At 43.7% G+C, this 21563-nt stretch overlaps 1 protein-coding gene across 7 annotated transcripts in view; it reads right to left on the bottom strand.

The window, feature by feature from the left end:
- The window catches only part of sptan1 (spectrin alpha, non-erythrocytic 1), a 120156-nt gene that overhangs the window by 10474 nt on the left and 88119 nt on the right, over positions 1–21563 (bottom strand). For 6 of the 7 annotated variants that reach the window (XM_060935989.1, XM_060935994.1, XM_060935995.1 and 3 more), the window contains 19 exons: positions 21079–21260; positions 20769–20868; positions 20494–20691; positions 18764–18910; positions 18565–18668; positions 18307–18469; positions 16340–16354; positions 11804–11935; positions 11379–11516; positions 10483–10587; positions 8990–9198; positions 8214–8334; positions 7999–8120; positions 6455–6587; positions 6113–6211; positions 5875–6034; positions 5701–5777; positions 990–1199; positions 55–351 (listed from right to left, as the gene is read on the bottom strand). In XM_060935989.1, the coding sequence (XP_060791972.1) occupies positions 55–351; positions 990–1199; positions 5701–5777; positions 5875–6034; positions 6113–6211; positions 6455–6587; positions 7999–8120; positions 8214–8334; positions 8990–9198; positions 10483–10587; positions 11379–11516; positions 11804–11935; positions 16340–16354; positions 18307–18469; positions 18565–18668; positions 18764–18910; positions 20494–20691; positions 20769–20868; positions 21079–21260 (2712 nt within the window). The remainder of the gene's footprint in view (positions 1–54; positions 352–989; positions 1200–5700; positions 5778–5874; positions 6035–6112; positions 6212–6454; positions 6588–7998; positions 8121–8213; positions 8335–8989; positions 9199–10482; positions 10588–11378; positions 11517–11803; positions 11936–16339; positions 16355–18306; positions 18470–18564; positions 18669–18763; positions 18911–20493; positions 20692–20768; positions 20869–21078; positions 21261–21563) is intronic. The other variant, XM_060935993.1, reaches the window with a different exon arrangement.

Raw genomic sequence — 21563 nt, 5'->3', positions numbered from 1 at the left:
GTTGATTGAGGAACTCAGTGGAGCACCTGGTCAGGTGTGTTGGTAGCACGTTACCTTGATGATCTTCTGCAGGTTCCTCCAGGTCTCCTCCAGAGCCTCCATGGTGAACCAGGTGTAGGGGTTAGACACCACGTGGTAGCTCTTGATCTGACGGTCGAGCTCAGCCAGCTGGTTGAAGTCGGCCTCAGCGGAGCTCAGGGAAGAGCGGAACGCATCGTGGGCCTCACGTAGAGCCCTGATCTCCTCCAGAGAGTTACACCTCACTGGGTCGGTCAGATCCTCCTCGGCATTCTCAAACCAGCTGTTAAAGGCCGACGCTTTCTTAGCAAAGGTTAGGAACAGATCCTCCACCTGGAGAGACGGAACAGCGGACTTACTGACCCGTAAAAACGTTTCACTGTCTGATCGAGTTTAACATCCGTGACACGATATGTATATTCATCAGAATTTAAATGGTCATACTGCAGATGCACTGGAGGTCACGGATGTGACGTTTCCACAAATGCTATAAAATTTTAAAGAGCTTGAAGACAAAGTTCTGAAATTGAAGGGTTAGGATATTTAAAATTTATGTAAATATATAAATAATAAACCACACACACACACACACTGTCTATACACCACAGAAATAAGTTATATGGTTAATTGCTGTGACAGTAATGGAAAAAAAAAAAGAGCAGTCTAGAAGTTAAATCTAGACTCAAGTTGGAAATTAAAAGTGATTTTGTTCCTGTGATATTTCCCATTTATAGTTTAATGATAAGAGGAGGAATTACTTAATTACGGTAATTAAATTACCATTTTAGTGGATTTCTGTTTTAGCAGAGTATAATCACATTCTCATGGGGAAAAAAATTATTATTATTTTTTTTAAATATGTACATCTCTTCATGACCCATTTTGTGCTTTGGGTACTATAAGGGTGATATTTGTATGGGACGGCTGAAGACCAGGCTCAGGTGAAGTGTGTGGGTTTTTTTTTTTTTAACCTTTCTGAAGTGTTCCTGAGCCTCCAGCAGCTTCTTCTTGCGAGCTGCGGAGTTGGACAGCAGCTGGTTCCAGCGTTTCATTAGTGTAGCGTGACGAGCCTCGATGGCTTTAGACTGCACGTGTTTGGCTGCCAGGAGCTGATCCTTCAGCGCAGTGATGTTGGTGATGCCCTCCTGCTGGAAGGCCTGAAGTCCAGCATCAAATGTTTCCTACAGTGACGGAGAGAAGCAAAACATCATTCATTACTTTGCAAACTGATTTTTTGTAATTCACATTTTTTATTTTTTCAAACATATGCATAAGGACAATTACAACACCCAAACACAACATAGCCGCACAGCAGATCCCCCCTTCTTCCCCTCCCCCAGCACACATCACGATGCACAGTACCTTAGGTCAGTTAGTATTGTACCTCATTTCTCACTGATCCTCCCCTTTAATATATGGAAGGAAACTATCCCACATAGCAGAAAACTTTGACACAGAGTCTTTCACTTTGGCAAGCATTAGTTCGTAAGAGGCTGTACTTGTCATGAGCTCGATGCAGTCCTTATAGCAAGGTGCACTTGTACTTTTCCATTTCCTTAAAATAACTTTGGCTGTAGTAAGGAAGCCTGCAAGAATGAATCCAAACTGTGCCTTTGTAAGATCAGCCGTTAGCACTGTTCGATCGCAGAGCCGAGGCGAACCCGGCAAGGGCTGCTCCAACCACTCTTCCATAGTCCCAATCACTTGAGTCCATAAGGGAGAGACAAGTGGACAGTCCCACATGAGGTGTAGAAAAGTGCCCCTAGAATTCTTACATTTCAAACATTCATCGCTATTGATTAAACCAAGTCGCTTAAGCCTAACAGGCGTCCAGTAGTATTTATGAATTATTTTGTAATGTACAAATCTTGTCTTAACATCTCTCACTGACCAACCCATGTTATGCACAATATCATCCCAAACACCTTGTTCCAACTCAAGACCTAAATCTTTTTGCCATATTAACCTCAGATTTTCATTTTTACCATACAGAGCATTAGCAGCCATGTTATTAAAAACAGAAGACGACTGCCCAAACCTTGGAAACTTCAAGAAACTTTGCAGGACATTCTCAGCCTGTCCTGTATTATAACCCATAGACAATACAGAACTTCGTAACTGAAGATATTTCCAAAAATCCCCCTTGTCATTTACATTATATTTGTCTTTGAGCCCTTGAAATGAAACAAACACTCCCTCCTCAAAAAGATCAGCAATAGTGGTGATACCCTTATCGTGCCATGTCTTCCAGAACACTGATCTCTTCCCTATTTTAATTGCAGGATTGTCCCATCTAGATGAGTAAGCCTGTTTGTAAGGACTCACTCCAAGCAATTTATGGACTTTTGTCCAGACATACCTGGAATGTTGAAATATGGGATTGACTTTTTGGGCATCTAGTAGTTTTTGAGACAAAGCATCTATGTATCTAAATGGAAAGGTCAGAGACCTCTCAATTTCTAACCATCCCAATTTTAAGTCATTCTGTGTCCAGTGTAGGGCTGTGCCAATAGACGATGCCATCGTCCATCGACGATGGTGGTCATCCATCACGATGGAGAGCCACCATCGTGATACCACGCCCCCTCCTGTCATAATCATGCATATACGGTATCATCTGGGCCTATTTAACCTAAAAAGTTAGTTTTTTGTTAGTTAGTTTTGTTTAATATATAACTATATTATATAACATATAATTATAAATACATAATTATATAAATCATTATAAAGTAATATCCTATTACCGCTTGTTCACGTAGGCTATGGTGCAGGGACGTGCTAGTGAACATAACATGTGGTTACACAAATACAGTATGCTACTAATAATAAATTTCGACTTCATTTTTTAGCCTACACTATACTTTTAATGTAAAATTTGTCATGTTGTTCAAACAAATAGCCACTATTAACGACTTCAGTCGGGAAATATTGCACCCCAAACGGCAGTGAAGCGCAGACTTCGGCAGAAGTCAAATAACTTTAATCTGGTAAATAGGCCTACTTTCAGACTCAAAATGGTCCACTCGAAGCCATAATGTCAAACCAAAGGGAAGAATGAAGGAGATTCTGATAAATGTAAAGACAGTAAAAAAATAAATAAATAAATCATGATTTTAAAAGCTGGTGCAATAATTCAAACACTAATAAATTGGAAAAATTAGCGCGTTCAAGTGCGCACTAAAGGCCGAAACGCATCTTCAATTGATATGGTGTAAATAAACAATGAGTAATAGCTTAAGTGTAGTTTCTTCTCATAGTTTGAATACTAGTCTTTCATTGTTAGAGCAGATTAATATCTTGCCGTGATCAGTGAGTGCTCGGGGAGGTTCATTTCCACCTGCGCTTTGCGCAGCTCATTTCTCCGAAGCCAGCTGTGCGCAAACGCAGTGTTGACTGCTCGGCAAACTCCAAACGCTCGGTCTGTACTGGCCCTCTGTTGCGCAAGAGAGTTGGTTATGGCCAGGTTCAAATTGTGCCCAAAACAACTTAACCACGGCCATTTCAATTGCCTGATGGCTGTGACAATATTCGCCCCGTTGTTATGCAGGCGATCTTTTTCTCCTCTATTTTCCATTCGGCAAGTGTCTCGCGCAATGCGTCTTCTAAATTGTCCGCTGAATGTGTCTCTGGCATGAAACTCGTCTGCAGGCATTTGGACTGCATTGCCCACTCTCGGTCCACATAATGTACGGTAGCTGACATGTAGGGCATCATGTTGCAGCTGGACCACATATCCGTTATCAAGGCCAAATATTCCACATCACCTAGCGCTTTTTTTTCTTTACGTGCCAAAGCCTCGGATGAGTATCTAATACTTTTAATAATAATAATAATAATAATAATAATAATAATATATTTAATAATGTGGTATTAAAATCCCCCCCGCCCACGATATGATTGTCCATCACGATGTTTGCACTGTAAACATCGTCGATGCCAATTAAGGGGACATCGCACAGCCCTAGTCCAGTGCTCACACAGTCTGAACACTTCAAAGGAGATACTATACAGCTCCACATTTGGCAAAGCCTGCAAACTGATTTTTAATACTACTCCTGTTATACATCGAACAAAATATGATAAATGTCTCACATCTCGATGATGATGAATGAACAGACAAGGGAGTGGCCAACTTCTCCGATAAACATCACACACGATCACACTGTATTTCATAGTTTATTTCTTGCACCTTACTTTAAGACCTGTGCCTGATTTCATTCTGTATTTGTCTTAATTGTGCAAGTCCTACAGCTACAAGCTGCGTGATCCAGGGTCCAAAGAAAAAATAAGAGGGTTCCTTTCCTGTGCAGTATTATTAATATTACAGCTCTGTATTATGAAAACACTGGATGTGACACTTCAGTACAGAGAAGAAGAGAACATTTTAAAACAGATTTACGAATCTTACCGTCGTCAACTAGCCTGGCAAGCCAGACTAAATGTGAATATTTAGTCTGGCCTCGGTCGTAGACATTTCCGAAGGGTGGGGGTGGGAACAACCCGCTGTCTTTCAAACTGTCTCTGTGCGTATAGGCCAACACTCTGACCAATCAGCGCAACAGTGACTGTGACATAGTCAGAGCGACAGAAAGCAGTGGGGGAGACCTTGAAATCAATAATTTTTCAAAATGCGTATTAATTAATAAACAGGTTCTAGATATTAAGAAGTTTGGAGATAATGACCACAAGTTTGGAGTCTGTAGCACATACTTAACATACACTTTTTTTTTTTTCCAAGTGTTTTTCAAGGGTTTGCTTAAACTGTTTGAGTGTTTTTAGTTTTATTTAGTGGTGTTTGGTGAAATAATTTCCCTTAAATGTAAAATAACGGGAAAAAAGTAAATGTTTCAAAGCTGCTTATTAATTCTTCGTACTGCACAAACTAGCCCCATCCTTTTGGCTACGAGCGGAGCCAGCTGGTAGATCAGACTTTTGCCATAGCCGGTCGGCAAAACAGCGAAAACGTCCTTCTTGAAAAGGAATGAGCGGACAGCCTCTTCCTGCTCATGTTTCAACGAAAACTCCAAGTCTAATTCTTCTAAAACTGATTCCAAAGCGGAGTCAAACGCGCGCTGTTCTCTAGCCGTAGCCATCTTTCCTGTTGCGCTTTCTCCAGCGTCGCGCAGCTTTGTTGTCACTCCTGCAAAAGCCCGCCCAAAGAATCCAAACAAAAACCTTGCGCTGTGATTGGCGGGCACGATTTGATGCCCGGGGTGTTTTGTTGATATGGTGCGAGGCTAGACCCACTCGTAGGCAAAAATATTTTTGGCCGCTAGGCGGGTGGGTCTAGTTTACTAGGCTAGTCCTCAACCCCATTTTACATGTCTACATTTTCAGTTTTTATACAGAACCCTAAACTGCATGGCGTATAATACCGTGTCCTCAGAAGGGGATAATGTAGCGCAGGCCTGGGTGACGTGATGTAATATTGCTACCGTATATCATCCAGTTTTTTGAGTACTGTTTTGGTATTTCTGGTGCTTTTATAACGTCACTGTTATTTTTATAATTAGTCTATAACAGTGAGAGATTAAGAAATGTCAAGCTTATTTTTTCAAATCATGTAATGTTTTGTTAGAACTAAATTAAAAAAACAAAATATCGTGACGACATACTGTCTTATTCAGGCAGCACAATATGCCATTACATTTGTGGCAGAAACTTTAAGGTTCCCATTCCCACCTGCTTAGTGAGCAGTGTCTGGACCGATGACAGATCTCGTCCATAATCGTCCGTCTTCAGACTGTTCTCTTTCTCACCTAAACGATCATAAAACAGACACAGCTCATCATCTTGGTGTAAAAAGTGTATGTTTATTGTGATCGCGGACCACGTGTACAGGGTGTGCTAGCGTACCAATCCACGACTCCACCACATCAGCCTTCCAGTTAAACTGCAGGAAGGCCGAGTTCTCGTCCAACTTGGCCTTCCTCTGAGCGGCGGCTCTCTCCAGCTCAGCTACTTTGCCACGCAGGGATTTCATCTTAGCCGTGATGTTGTCCACATGGTGGTTCTCCTGCAGTGAGGGCTTGGTGTCAATGTGACTGCACAAATATTTACAGGAAACCACAGATTAAACGGCAGGCAATGCTACCTTCTTGATGAGTTCGTCTCCGTTAGCGCACACGTCGTTCACTCGGTCCCTGTGCACGGTGAAGTCTGTCTCGAACGCCTCATGCTTCTTCAGCAAGCCCTGAGACGGGAGACGTTTAAAACAAAAGAGGAAAAAGGGTCAGAAACGTGCATGCGGATGACTGAAGCCTCAGGAAAGCCAACGATGCGTTCAAAGGAGTCTGGCGATTAGTCGTGTCTACATGCTTATGTAACGTTACCAATCACAAGGCATCACTGATGCGTGTTGGTTTCTGAATATTTAATTGATTTACTCCAACACGAGCGTCCTGTTTACAGAGCGCAATAGTGAACGTGTTTGTACCTGCACAGCCGCCAGCGTGTCACCATAGTCCTCACTTCCAACCAGATTCAGCTTCTCATTAATCCAGGCTTCTTCTTCCTCTACATTCGCCACAAACTGCTGATACTCCAGCGATTCCTCCAGCCTCTGCCCCCTAAACATACACAATAACACACAGTGTTGGACCATACTGGCCTGAAACAGCGGCTTGTTAAAGGTCCCATGGCATGGTGGTTTGTTGATGCTTTAAACGGGCTCGTGGAGGTTTCCGGATGTTATATCCGCAGCCTTTCTCGAAATGAACCCTCGGCACGTAAATATAGCCTCCTGGGAGAAAGCCCCATTTCAGCGCTTTTCCCAGTGCGTCATTTTGCTAATGAGAAGCAGGAGGCGGGGAAGGGTAGAGGGTGGGGGCGGGCCATGGGGGAGGGGGAGGGGAGGGGCTTGACCAAGCTGCGCGCGCACATACTCGCTGCTATCAGCGCCTGTAGCCACGCTGTTAAGACAAAACCCCGTTCTCCCTCGGACTCCTTTCGTAAACTCAACGTGACACAGAGAACAGAGAGTGAGAGTGTTCGGAGTGGTAGTTTACGAACGTATAATACCCTAGGCTTGAACACGCACTCCATAACCAAAGAGGATAGAAGCAGCAACTACAACAACATATCGCTTATCCAACAGAAGACATGCATTGCGGAGCAATAGTCAAACATAAGCTCATAAGTTACAGTCAATTTCCAGACTAAACTCAGTTTAACAGAGCATGCTGCATGCTCTTTAGTTTTGTAGCGCAGAGTACCTGGCTAACTGCAGGAAGCGGTTAGCTGCACAGCTAATGTATCCATTGCTAGGCTAACGCACCGATTTTAAAACACGGCAAAACGACTTAACAGTTATACACTTACTTGTTCGGTGTTTGTTGCTGATGCGGCAGGGATGCTTGGTACGGACCCAGGCTTCAGTGACAGTTGATGTGCAAAACCTGCCCTGTACTGTCCCAAGTTGTGGAAACATTCCTCAGGAAAATGCTTCCGACAAACATACACCGTCTTAGGTAGACTCGACGGCGTATTATTGGAGTAAATAAAATTAAGCCACTGCGTCTTCAGGGGCTCTCCCGTCGGCAGTAAAAACAGACTCCTTTCTGTGTTGTCACATCCATGTACAGCGCAATTTCCATGTTTCGCTCGCTTAGGTGATGCCATGTTGTTGTGTCCTCTATGGTCTCCTCACTACAACTGGGCGGGGCAATCCATACAGTGGGTGGGAATCCAGAGGGGGGGCGTGGGGATCATCTCCCTTGCTGACGTAGTAAAGGGAAGAGCTTATCAACGCGCCGTCTTGACGCGCCATTCTCAAATGTTGGGCATAGTTTGGTTTACACATTATGAAATTTCTAGCCACTGGGGTGACTTAAGAAGGTCAGAGGAACTCATTTTAACATTAAAAAACCTCAGAAAGTGAAAATTTCATGCCATGGGACCTTTAACAGACTGGAACTTTGTAGTTGATTGGTTGAATGTCGAAGGCCCACATCACGCAACATTCCTGTTACCGGCTCTCACCTGGCAGCAGCCAAATCCTTCAGCTCCTTCCAGTGCTCGACAAACTGCGCCAGCCTCTGCTGGATCTCGTCCTGCCCAATGGTGTTGTCATCGGACAGCTTCTTCCCCGTGTCGAGCACAGACTGGAGAGGATAATTATCGAGTTAGTCAACACTACCGCAGATGAAGCGTCACGAAATGACCTCAAAAGAAGAGAACACTGCACAGCTTCTCACCTGAATGGCCGGCTCGTGAGCTCCCAGCTCAGCCTCCAGTCTCTTATGCTTCTTCCTCAGATTCTGTACTCCTGTCAAATCACGTCCATAATCCTCCGAACTCACCAACAACTTCTTCTCTCTACCAGTACAAATTAAGATAATGAGATGAGACAGAGTCATCTATATCCCCCCGCCACCCTATATACCAAGTTTCAAGTTATTATTGGTCACATTTTTCAAGTTCTGCTGCAGGAAACCAACCCTACCTCTTTACACTGACCTCAGCAGCCCATGGCAGAAGCCCACCGGACCTTTGGTCCATGTGAGCTAAAAATTACTTAATCAACACACAAGCCAACTTTCAAGACCATACCACTCATAGTTTTCAAGTTCTGCTCCGGAAACAAAGACTAACCTGAGAGACTAAGTCTGAAATTGTTTCCATGGAAACATGAACATTTTACATTTCTCAGTATGAAAAGGTACATCACCTTGTTAACATGTATACCAAGTTTCAAATCTGTATCATGAATAGTTTTGGATATATGCTCCAGAAACGAACATCGCTCTTAGAAACTAAGGCAAAATCTATTTTTTATGTAAAAATTTGAAAAATACTTTTTTTTTTTTTTTTCCCCAAAAATCCAAAATAGCAAAAGGCACCAGTTCACATGTTGTTTGATATGTTTGACCGGACGGACGGACCCCGTTTCTATATCCCCCACCCAAACTTCGTTTGGCTGGGGGATATAAATGGAGCAAACTGGCAATATTTGCTATAGTATAATACACACTTGATCCAAGATTCTTCATCGTCCAAGTCTCTGAAGAACTGGTGCAGGCGGTGTGACTCGTTCAGCTTGGCTCGGCGTCCAGCAGCCATGCTCTTGATTTTAGCAAAACGTCCGTTAACGGCATCACGCTTATCTTTCACTTGAGAGGTGTCAAAGGCGTTGCTGGCCATCAGGCTGTCAGCCTGGCCATTGAGGTCCTTCAGACGATCCTGGAACAGTGGAGTGAGAAGCGTTACACATTGTACTGTTGATCACCAATGCAATGTGTGCGTTTCTATGTCCCAAGCACCATCCCACATAGCTGCCATGTTTCTCTCATCCATAAATAATCACGGGGTCATCACTACGTGAAGGTGTACTGAACATGCGCAGCAGAAGGCGATAACAGTGTGTTTACATGGCTGCTAAATTCCTATACACCACTGCTTTCAACTAGATTTCAATTCCCAATCGGAATGGAGTGCTTCATTCCAATCGAGCTTGAACCTGATTGAGGTGGGGTTTACATTAGACCGTATCAGCGGATCATCAGATTAACGTTTTTAAAAACGATTCGCGTGCACACAGCAACGCCAATACACGGATACACTAATCACATGACTAATTCGGCACGTAAGTTGAAATGTGTCAGTGCGGCTCATCGCTTCCTCCTCAGCGGCTGCGCTCCAAATCACTCCGCCCTGAACAGCGAGTGCCCTCTGGAGGGTGCGCACTCCGGCCCTGCGCAGCTCACAGAGCGCGCGAGTGAAGTGCACGAGCAGTGATTCGGGACTGAGCCGCTGTGCGCAAGTCACTTACCACTTGCAAGTGGAAGGATGGCAAGCCTAAAGACAATCATAACTACACAATGGGCAGTATTTGCATCAGTATTTGCAGTATTTTCATACTTTTATACTCTTTAATGAAAGGTGATACAAGGCGGAAGTCCGCGCCGTTTTTCAGCAGTCGCGTCACATGACCAACGCCAGCAAATCAGGAAGGTGGATGTCACAGTGACGTTGTCCAATGACGACGCCAGCTAGAGCTCAGCACAGCGTATCCGCGTATCCTCAATGTTTACACAGCACCGGACCAGACACGATCTGGATTGAATACGTGGACGCTGGCGGATTCCCGTTTCCCGGCGTTTTAATGTAAACGGACAGTGCATCCGCGAAGAAAACGAGACAGATACGGTCTAATGTAAACTTGGCCTAAGGTTCATGTAAACATAGCGAACGTTATTAATCCTCAAAGTCACACATCCACATGCAGTGAAGTCATAAACTACAGGTCACTGTGTACTAAAGCACGGGAATACTGAGCGTCTTTGCTTATAATTTTTTAACCGTAAATCATTTCAAAAATATTACAATTATTTAAAAATTCCCTCATGACTAAGAAACTATTAAAACTCGGCGCGACTCTATGGGGGTGCTCTTACTTATAGGAACAGGGGTTCGGTAAAACACCGTCACCTGTTTAAGGTGTGCTGTGTAAAGTGAGTTACCTACCTCATGCGCAGAGATGTCAGCCTCCAGAAGCTGGTGCTTCTTCAGCAGGTTGTTGACGGAGGCTAGATCCTTCCCATAATCTTCAGAGGCGAGAAGAGCTTCAACCTGCAGATGTAACGAGCAGAAAACATGACCATGTGTGATAGAGGGTGTTTTCACACCTGGTCCCCTTTAAAGGAACCAGACTCAGTCCTCTTTAAGTGGACCAAAAAGTGGACCAACAGAAAAATAACTCAGTTCTTTTTGTGTTCACACTGTGAATTTATTACAAAGAGGACTGGGTTCTTTTTCTGGTCCAGTTAAGCTTTGATGGGGCCTCAGTCCTCTTTCTGTTCACACCAGGTCCTCTAGAGCCCTCAGACCCCCAGTGCACGGAATTCTGGGTAATTTTCTCTTGAATCAAAATGTCTGCTGCCATGCTTGCCCTGCTGTATTCTTTGATCAAAATAGTGCGGATTAAGGAAAATAAATTTATTATATATTTATATAATATAGTTATATTATTGTGGCCGACTCATCAGTCAGTAAGTTCAGAGAACTGTAAAGCGGCTGTGGTAAGTTCCAAAAGGAAGTTGAGTTTCCCTGCTACAGTCACGTGACCAACTACGGCAAACAAAGAAGGTTAAACTCCAGTGAAAAAGGCGAAGTGAACCCGGTGCGCTTTTTGTTCACAATGCGCAGATTAGGCGAACCGTACCGTTGATTTTTAGCGAACCGTACTGAGACAGTTCGGTTCGCTTTAAAGGGGTCTGGGTACGGTTGGAATGTTCACATATGCGCAAAAAATGCTGAGTCATCGATCTGAGTTCGGTTAGATGGCTGAAAGGGACCGAGTGTGAAAACACCCTTAGTGAGTAAATCGCTCTGCTATAAAGAGAAGTAGAAACAGTTCTGACCTCCGACAGCCAGAAGTCGAAGTCCTTTATGCCGGTGTTGAAGTTCTGCTGCTTGTTGGCTTCCTTCAGTTTCTGACTTTTCTCAGCTGATTTGTTCACCAGGAACTTCCACTGTTCATCTAGAGCCACCAGACGAGACTGAAGGCATAAAACACACACACACACAGCTCAGTTAATCATTCATACCACAGCACTGTTGGACTCTGGTTGGTCAGGAGGTGTCGAATGGCTTTCTGTAGAGCAGCTCTGAAAAGAGCGCAGTTGAAAAATCACATTAAATATTCATGCTTACGTAATCGTAAGTCACGGTAAGTTAGTGGCTAAATGTTAGATGTCACTTATGGTTTTTATTGGCTCTGGTGTGTGTGAGCAAAATGAAATTAAAATGCTTGTAACGTCACAGTGCAGAAATGGGACACGTTTACCTTGACGGCATCCTCACTTCCTGCACACGCGCCCCTCTGGATGAGTGCATTTCCTGTATCGATCACACCCCGGATACGGTCAGCGTTGGCGTGAAGCTCTGCCTCGAACGCCTGGTGTTTCTGGTGCTTGCTCTGAAAGCAGTGACCGTGAGAAAGAATGTCACGACTTTCATGCTCCGATTCAGATGATGTTAACAGACCACAGAGTAAAAATGGATGGAACGTGGCGAAGGTGAAATGAATACACCATCAGACCAGGACAGATGAATGAGCTACTACTTCTACTGCTACGCGTAGAAGAGCAGCACAGATGAAACAATTGAATTATTTAAAAACAAAACAAAGTCAATTGGACTGAACAGCACCTAAGACAAGATGCAGATCTGTGAAGAATCAGAGAAGTTGGGCTGTTTTGTGTCATGTGGCCTATTCACCTTACAGGACTAACAGCCAAGATGGAAAAAAAATGTTGAAAATGTCCATACATTTTTCTGTACATCTGGCACTGGGCCTCATTTATCAATTGCTCGTCAAGTTGTGTGTAAATGTTTTCATGGGCCACACCAAACGAAGAATTCCCATAAATTTTGTAACTCGAGTGGGAACACTGATTTTTGTACGCGCATGTTGATAAATGCCAATCAGCCAGAAATGGCCAAGTGATCTCACAAATGGTTAAAATTTAGCCACACCCAGAAAACGCCATAAAAGGCGATGCTCATGGAGAGCTGAAAATGACTAAAGGTCCCATGGCATGAAATTTTCACTTAAGTCACCTCAGTGGCTAGAAATTTCATAATGTGTAAACCAAACTATGCCCAACGTTTGAGAATGGCGCATCAAAACGGCGTGTTGATAAACTCTTCCCTTTACTACGTCAGCAAGGGAGATGATCCCCACGCCCCCCCCTCTGGATTCCCACCCACTGTATGGATTGCCCGCCCAGCTCAAAAGTTGCCACCAAACATGGAAGTTGCGCTGTACATGGATGTGACAACACAGAAAAGAGTGTTTTTACTGCCGACGGGAGAGCCCCTGAAGACGCAGTGGCTTAATTTTATTTACTCCAATAATACGCCGTCGAGTCTACCTAAGATGGTGTATGTTTGTCGGAAGCATTTTCCTGATGAATGTTTCCACAACTTGGGACAGTACAGGGCAGGTTTTGCACATCAACTGTCACTGAAGCCTGGGTCCGTACCAAGCATCCCTGCCGCATCAGCAACAAACACCAAACAAGTAAGTGTATAACTGTTAAGTCGTTTTGCCGTGTTTTAAAATCGGTGCCATGTTAGCCTTGCAATGGCTACATTAGCTGTGCAGCTAACCGCTTCCTGCAGTTAGCCAGGTACTCTGCGCTACAAAACCAAAAAGCATGCAGCATGCTCTGTTATAATAGCCAATCAAAACAGTTTTTACAAAGACACCCACATTCTTTTTTTTAAGTCACTCATTCATTTTATTTGTTTGTTTGTTCAGTGAAAACCCAAACATTTGTTGAATTTATTTCCTCGCGTCGCACCTTAATGGCGTCAGCGCGCGGTATTTTTCCCTTCGCGGTTTGTTCCTTCTCTCTCGCCATAGTAAGACACCCACATCCGCTTGTTCTGACCCACTGGAGGTAGCGTCACAGTGCTGTTAGCCAATCAGAGATAACACGTTTACGTGTCATGAATATTAATGATAAGACCCGCCCCCACCCTCTACCCTTCCCCGCCTCCTGCTTCTCATTAGCAAAACGACGCACTGGGAAAAGCGCTGAAATGGGGCTTTCTCCCAGGAGGCTATATCTACGTGCCGAGGGTTCATTTCGAGAAAGGCTGCGGATATAACATCCGGAAACCTCCACGAGCCCGTTTAAAGCATCAACAAACCACCATGCCATGGGACCTTTAAATGATGACTAAAACGATAAATGAGCAGTAAACTCATTGCCAGTGAAATTATTTGAAGTCAAAACACGACGTTTACAGTAATGATTTGCCTTACAGTGGTACACCAGATACTGAAAGCAAACTTTTGCCACTCACAGATATATAATATTGGATCATTTTCTCTCAATAAATAAATGACCAAGTATAATATTTTTGTCTCGTTTGTTTTCTCTTTATCTACTTTTAGGACTTGTGTGAAAATCTGACAGTGTTTTAGGCCATATTTAGGCAGAAATATAGAAAATTCTAAAGGGTTCACAAACTTCCAAGCACCACTGTATGTGTAAATTTACATCAACATTGTCCCAGATAACTGGCTTTTCAGTAAATTACAAATTTTGGTGTAAAATGTTCCTGTGAACAATTCACAGACTTTTTTTTGTATATCTTTTTGACTTCAGTCTACTGGATTCAAGTCTATTTATCGTTGCATTTTCTGGCCAAAACACATTCTGTTGTCCTCGAGATAACGGCCATGAAGAATTTTTTGCGTGTGTGTGACGCACGTGGCTCATGAATAGAACATTAGGGCACTAAATTACATGCTTCAAAAACATACACACACAAAACATGTACTTAATTTTTAATTATATATATTTCACATTAAAAAAAAAGAAGTAATTCTTTATTTCTGTTTTTTATTTCACACTGTACAGCACTTTGAGCTGCATTTAGGTGTATGAAAGGTACTACAGAAATAAAGCTCAATGCAGAAATGAGCTATGAGGCTTGCAAGGTGAACATAGCCATTGTTCCACACCATCGCATCACCTGGAGAGAGAGAGAGGGGGGGATGGAGACGTAAAAGAGCTGCTCACTAAGGTGGTGTTTACATTAGACCGTATCCGTCTCGTTTTCGTCGCGGATGCACTGTCCGTGCACATTAAAACGCCGGGAAACGACTCCACAGGCGGAACAACTTGAATCCGCCAGGGCCCACGTATTCAACCCAGTTCGTATCTGATCCGGTGCTGTGTAAACATTGAGATACGAGGAAACGCAGTGCTGAGCTCTAGCTGACATCGTCATTGGACAACGTCACTGTGACATCCGCCTTCCTGATTCGCTGGCGTTGGGATCACACACACAGCGGCTCAGTCCCGAATCACTGCTCGTGCGCTTCACTCGGTGAGCTGCGCAGGGCCGGAGTGCGCACCCTCCAGAGGGCACTCGCTGTTCAGGGCGGAGTGATTTGGAGCGCAGGAGGAAGCGCTGAGCCGCACTGAGGTTTATTTACACATTTCAACTTATTTATTTTTTTTATTGCTTTATTGGGCATGACTTCTCACATCAAATTACAAAAATCAATGAGCAAAAAAATAAATAAATAAATAAAATAAAAATAACTGACAAGAAAGCCACCCAAAGGGGTCGGCACGAACGGGACCCGAAAGTACCCATGCGAGGCACCGCCCAAATAATTAAAACTATGTATAAATGAATAAACACAATTAAAGTAAGCTAAAAAAGAGCAATTAACATGATACAGATATTAAACTCTAACGATGACAAGGGCACGATCTCACAAACGACCAAGTGCACGGCCGATCGACATCGAAAGTGTTTTCCAGAAGGTGGAACAAGGTTTGCCTGACGTAGGTTTGAAAAGAGGTCGGAGTAGAAAAACAGATTTTAGGGGCATAGTTACAAGTAGAGTTCCACAGTTTGACAATTCTATTAAAATAGGAAGCCTGAAAAGTAGACGTTTTGCAGGAAGGAGTCTTCAAATTTAGCGAGTTGCTCTGTCTTGTACGGCCGTGTGACACAAATGATACAAAGTTATGTACATTTAGATTGGTATGTCCGTACAAACATTTGTAAAAAAAATACAAGGTCTTTCAGTTCCCCATCATACGCTAATGGTAGAAGATCAAGCTTAAAAAGCCTGTCCTTGTAGGACATCCTTTATTTACCTCCTCGGATATTTACCTCCTTCAGGCGCTTAAACTCAGTGAGAACATGAACATCACAGCCAGGTGTGTTTATCTGCTGGAGAAGGTGTTCACTTGCCATCCTTCCACTTGCAAGTGGCGAGTGACTTGCGCACGCCCGATATGCACTGGGATCATGTGACGTGCCGTCTAATTAGTCATGTGATTAGCGTATCCGTGTATTGGCGTTGCTGTGTGCACGCGAATCGTTTTAAAAACGTTAATCTGATGATCCGCTGATACGGTCTAATGTAAACCCCACCTAATTCAGACACGCAGTATGAAGCAATTGCATGTCGCAAACCCATCAAGGACTACAGCAGAGCAGAACGCAGGTCTCCGTCACCTCTCACTCTCACCCAAAGTTTAACCCTGCATTTGTTATGAAGACCCTCAACGAATCAACAGTGTGGAACAAATTCTAAACAAAAATCAGCCCAAAACTGACACACAGACCAAAAAAAAAAAAAAAGCGACCAAAACACTGCTTTGGTAACGGAACAGACGCATTGCAGCGCAGAAGATGCTGAAATAAAATAAATCCATAAGAAGCAGACAGACAGCACATGGAGCGGGGACACTGTTGGAGCTCTACATGTTCACCACAAACACACACACACGCGCGATGAGACCCTACTGAGGTTAGTAAGTCATCACGCTACTCCACTTACCAGCAGCTTGGACAGCTAAAAACAAGACATGAGAACAGAGAGAGGTTCAGTTTGATTCAGTACACAGTCAGCGGGTTACAGGAGAGACAGGAAACATTACTGGGCTTATAAAGCACAACAACTCTATTAACCAGAAATTATTTACTCATTAGGATTAGAATGCACTTTAACCTGTAGAATGATATACAAAACCGCTGATACAACTAGAGCTGGACCAATTTGAAGGCCACTTCTTATATGAATAGAAAAGAAAAATGAACGGGTAATTAAATATTTTTTATTTTGCATGCATGAGCATCCTCTATGCCAATTATTTATTTATTTACTTCCCCTTTTAAAAATTTCAGTCTTGGTTTTATTTAAGCTACTTAAAGGTAGACCGCCTTTCAGATTTTTCAAGTCATAAAAAGAAGTTTCCCGACACCCAGTTATTTTTGTTTAGTGGACCGAAAGCTACTGAATTCGAATCACAGACTTCCAATTTTATTAGCTTTTTTTTTTAAATAAAGCCACGTGGCCCTAAATTCTCCGCTATTTTTTCCTGCTTCACCGTGACCCAATTCAAGATACTACATCATGCATCACGTGGTGGGCTTTCCCCGTTCGCGCAAGGCATTGTGGGATACAACCTTGAAACAGGAGAGAAAAATGGAGGACGCGAATAAAACGTGAAAGACCGACTACAGTAATGGAAAGTGAGAAGAACGACGTTATGTTGCAGAGGAATAAAGGAACCACAGGACCAAACTAATAAATATCAGCGGTCAGCGAGCGCCTCGGTGTGATCAGCTGGTCGTTTAGTGACAGAATGATGTAACTGTCAAAGGTAAACCTGTAGATGGCAGGTAATGCAACACTATGGATGCCAGCTGCCGTAAACGGTGGTGTAGTGGTTAGCACGGTCGCCTCACAGCAAGAAGGTTCCGGGTTCGAACCCAGCAGCCGGCGAGGACCTTTCTGTGTGGAGTTTGCATGTTCTCCCCGTGTTTCCTCCGGGTGCTCTGGTTTCCCCCACGGTCCAAAGACATGCAGTTAGGTTAACGTGGGGCGGCCTTGGGCTGAAGTGCCCTTGAGCAAGGTACCGAACCCCTGACTGCTCCCCGGGCGCTGTGTGTGGCTGCCCACTGCTTTGGATGTGCGCGCGTGTGTTCACTGCTTCAGATGGGTTAGATGCAGAGGATGAATTTCACTGTGCTTGAAGTGCGCATGTGACAAATAAAGGTTTCTTCTTAAAACCCAAAAGAAGGAGGAAACGGTGGTGGTAAACCTGCGCATGTGCACACGGACTTCCTCGGTCTGCTTGCGATTTCATACACTAATTTGGGGGGGGGATTCCCGAGCAAATAATAAGAACTTCCCAGCCACAGAATGGCCTGATTTTCTGAGATATTACAGAAATAAACCTGTAATCACAATGACCAAATTTCAGAGGGAACTAAATTTCACTGATTTTAGGAAATCGAAAGGCAGTCTCGCTTTAAGCAGCTGTGGAGTCTTTTTATGTTGCCGTCAGACATGAGGCTCAGGAAACAAAGAAAGGCATTTATGAAGAAAAAAAAGTGTACTTTTACTCATGCTGTGCGTCACATTTACGGTTTTTCTTTCGATTATTTTTGAAGTTATGACGGTAAAAATAACTAACCTGTTTGTATTTTGACAAGTCAATTATCAGAAAACATCACTCATGTACAAACAATAAGAACTGCTGAGTGGGTGCGAACGGGATTAAAAAAAAACAGCCCCAGTTGTCCTCGGCGTTAATCAAAATTCAAATTAATATTAAAAACGTGGAGCTCTTTACACAAAATAGGTGCTGCTTGTGGGGTCTGGGGGAAAGGGGGGGGGGGATGCACAGACTATCGTCCAGCTCTGGGTAAAGATGAAATGTGCAGACTTTGACGTTCAGATCATATTTAGAAAGGCTGAGGTCAGTGGGTCAGAGGTCACTGTAGAGAGTGACTGTGTACCTGGATGTTAGTTGGGTCTTTATAGGACTCGTCAGTGGCCGTCTGTAGCTTCTCACTGATCCAGGCTTCGATCTCATCCACGTCTCGGCTGAACTGTTGCAGAGTTTGAGACTCGCCCAGCTTGGAGCGTTTCTCGATCATCTGAGCCTTCAGACGGCGCCACCTGGGGGGCGGGGGGCAGGACACACAATTACACTGAATTTTCCTCCCAGCGACTCCACTAGATTCATGCTGATGGGGTAGGAGAAAAGCGCTGACCTGTCCAAGACTTCGTTGCGGCGGTTGAAGATCTCTGGTTTGGCGTAATGGTCAGCAGAAATGAGCTGGTCGGCAAAGGACTGCAGTGCAGCGATCTTCTCTTCCTGTGGAGGCAGTGTGGGATCAGCCTGACTGATTAGGAGAAAAAAAAAAAAAAAAGCATACGATCATAGAGATTTGTCCATGTTACACTGCTAACCTGCACATTGATGGCTTTGTCGAAGTCCTCGTGCTTCTTGATGAGAGCCTCCACGCTGTCGAGGGAGTCGCCCTTATCGTCAGTGGCCAGGAAAGCTTCTCTCGCTGCCATCCAGTTCTCAGCCTGCTCGCAGTCACGGTTAAACAGCTGCAGGGAACACAACAGGTGTTACTCATTCAGGAATATGGTTTAGCCCCGGAACACGTATAAAAACAAACTGGTCTATTTATTCACTATCTGCTGCTGGATGATGCATGAAGCCATAGTTCCTAAATTATATTAATTAAAATTGACTCTCAGTTAGCACATGGGGTTTTAGCGATTAGAACTCCACAACAATGTTGCACAGGAAGGAAAAAAAAGGAGGGGGGGGATTCTTGTTTTTAAATGTAACTGTGTCACCTTTACAAGCAGTAGGGTTTTACAAACGAAACATCTTTCAAAAGCTAATTACACATTTTTAGCATTAAATACTGTGACTTGTAGCCCAAACCATAAAATGATATTTTATGCATTTTGGTCAATAATAAACACTACTGCCTCCCTCTTTTCCAACAACAAACTGTTTACATGCTGCATCTCAAAAAGGTATTTAACAAAATCACTACACAATAGGGCTGTAACGATATGCGTATCGAAATCGCGATACGCAGAGCCACGATCCGTATCGCGATACAAGAAGGCAGAATCGCGGTACACCCTTTCAAACTTCTCCTCAGCCCAAAAACAGAGGCGCTTCCAAACTTCAATTTATGAATACTTTACTTTTTATTTAAATTACATTTTAAACTTACTTAAATTACTTTTTTTTTTAATATCTATTAGTAAGTCGTTTTTTCGCCGACCTGCAACAATCTTCTGCGAGTCACGCAACGTCCACACTCGCCACTGGCAGAGCATTCATTTCTTTTAAGCGGTCGCCATTCTGGTTGCGACGCGGGGAGCGAATCTGTAAACAAGCAGCTCATTGGCTGGTTAGGTGTGCCACAAGCCAATCACAATCACTTGACCGGAAAGGCATGCAGTGTTGCCAGATTGGGCGGGTTTAGGTGCTTTTTGGCTGGTTTTGAACATATTTTGGGGTGGAAAACGTTAGCAATATCTGGCAACACTGAAGGCATGTCTGCTTGGGCGGAAGCCTTCTGCGGCAGTTACATTTTGACACGCGAGCAATGTTTCACCATAAAAATTCCGTAATTTCCATCTGTTTTCCGCGATCACAGAAAGTCATTGGCCCTATGAGAGTGAGACAGTGAGAGAGCCACCCCCCCCCAAAAAAAAAAATCTTAACGGATTTACACGATTTGGAAAAATGACTTTTTCAGAACCGAAAAAAACAGAGCTTCCGGCTCAACAGTATTATTTTGAGAAATAAAACAATCTTTGGATATACATTTGTTCATTTTTGCATACATATTACTCATTCTCTGCAGTGGTCTGAATTATTTGTTATTAAATAGTTAATGTAAGTAAGTAAATGTTAATAAGTCAAATTTACTACTTTAAAAAAACATTTTTAAAAAAATCGTGGGCGTATCGAATCGTGGGTCAAAAATCGCGATACGAATCGAATCGTGAGTTGGGTGTATCGTTACAGCCCTACTACACAAGGTCACTTTGTACTGCTTTAAATATTGTTTCCACCGTGGCCAAGTAAAGCTACAAACATGAAGAAAAATAATGATGCTATCTTCATTAAGGTGATGGTTTTACTTGGGCTTTTTCCTCACCTGCAGCTCCAGACACTGATCCAGCATCATCCTGCGCTGCACCCAGGCCTTCTCCAGGTCCGCCCTCTCGCGGTCCAAAGCCTCCAGTTTCTGCTGGATCTCAGGACTGGCGTAGTGACCACGTGCCAGCAGCTGCTGCCCAAACTGCTCGAAGGCCTGGAAGGTTCCAGCACGGGCGTCGATCTCGGTCCTGTGCTCCTGCAGAGGAAAGAGAAACCGTTTACGTGACGTGACTGATGAGGCTCTGGTGAGACGACCAATACCGAGTTCAGTACCTGGTGTCGCTCCAGCAGTGCTTCAGCTCCGGTCACATCCTTGGCGAGCTCATCAGAAGACACCAGTCCACGGATACCATTGATCCAGGACATCAGATCCCTGCAGGAGTGACACACAGGGATAATTACTAGTGTCTGGCATCATAGTGCCTCAGGTTACAGCATCATGAGCAGGATTTTGTAGTCTTGTGGGACTTAATAAGCAGCCAGGTGTAGCCTGAATAAGCATGATGCAATGACACGCATGACAAGTTGCAATAACTAGTCCAGTCTCGAAGCAGTAAAAAAGTTAGCTGTTCTTTATCCTCACCTGAAGTCACTGAGGAAGCGCTGCAGGTCGTGCGAGTTGCCCAGTTTGTCCTTGCGCTGATCGGCGCGTCCCACCAGGCTGCTCCAGGCCGTGTTCAGCTCCGTACATTTCTCCTGAATATCGTCCACAGCCTCGGGATGGGACTGGATCAGACGCTCTGCTGTCTCGCCCAGAGAGTTCACCTGCCACAAGATACAGAGAGATTTATTTCATCATCACACAAGCAGAAAGCCAATACCAGTAAGCCAAAACACTCGGTCAGACAGTACTAAATATAATCTGTGGTTAAAATAAAAACTCACTCAACTACTCTTCATCTATCCTTATATGCACTGTTTATTATATATTTTTTTGTCCAATTTTTATTAAAAATCTTATGTAACACTTGAGTCAAAATGAAAATGGCTACATAAATAAAGATTACATTATTTAAAAAATATATATTCTATGACGTTTTGTGTCGATGTCAGGGGGTCCCAAAAATA

The sequence above is a fragment of the Neoarius graeffei genome, chromosome 12, assembly GCF_027579695.1.
Source record: "Neoarius graeffei isolate fNeoGra1 chromosome 12, fNeoGra1.pri, whole genome shotgun sequence".
Classification (NCBI taxonomy): Eukaryota; Metazoa; Chordata; class Actinopteri; order Siluriformes; family Ariidae; genus Neoarius; species Neoarius graeffei.
This window is presented reverse-complemented; position numbering and strand designations above follow the sequence as displayed.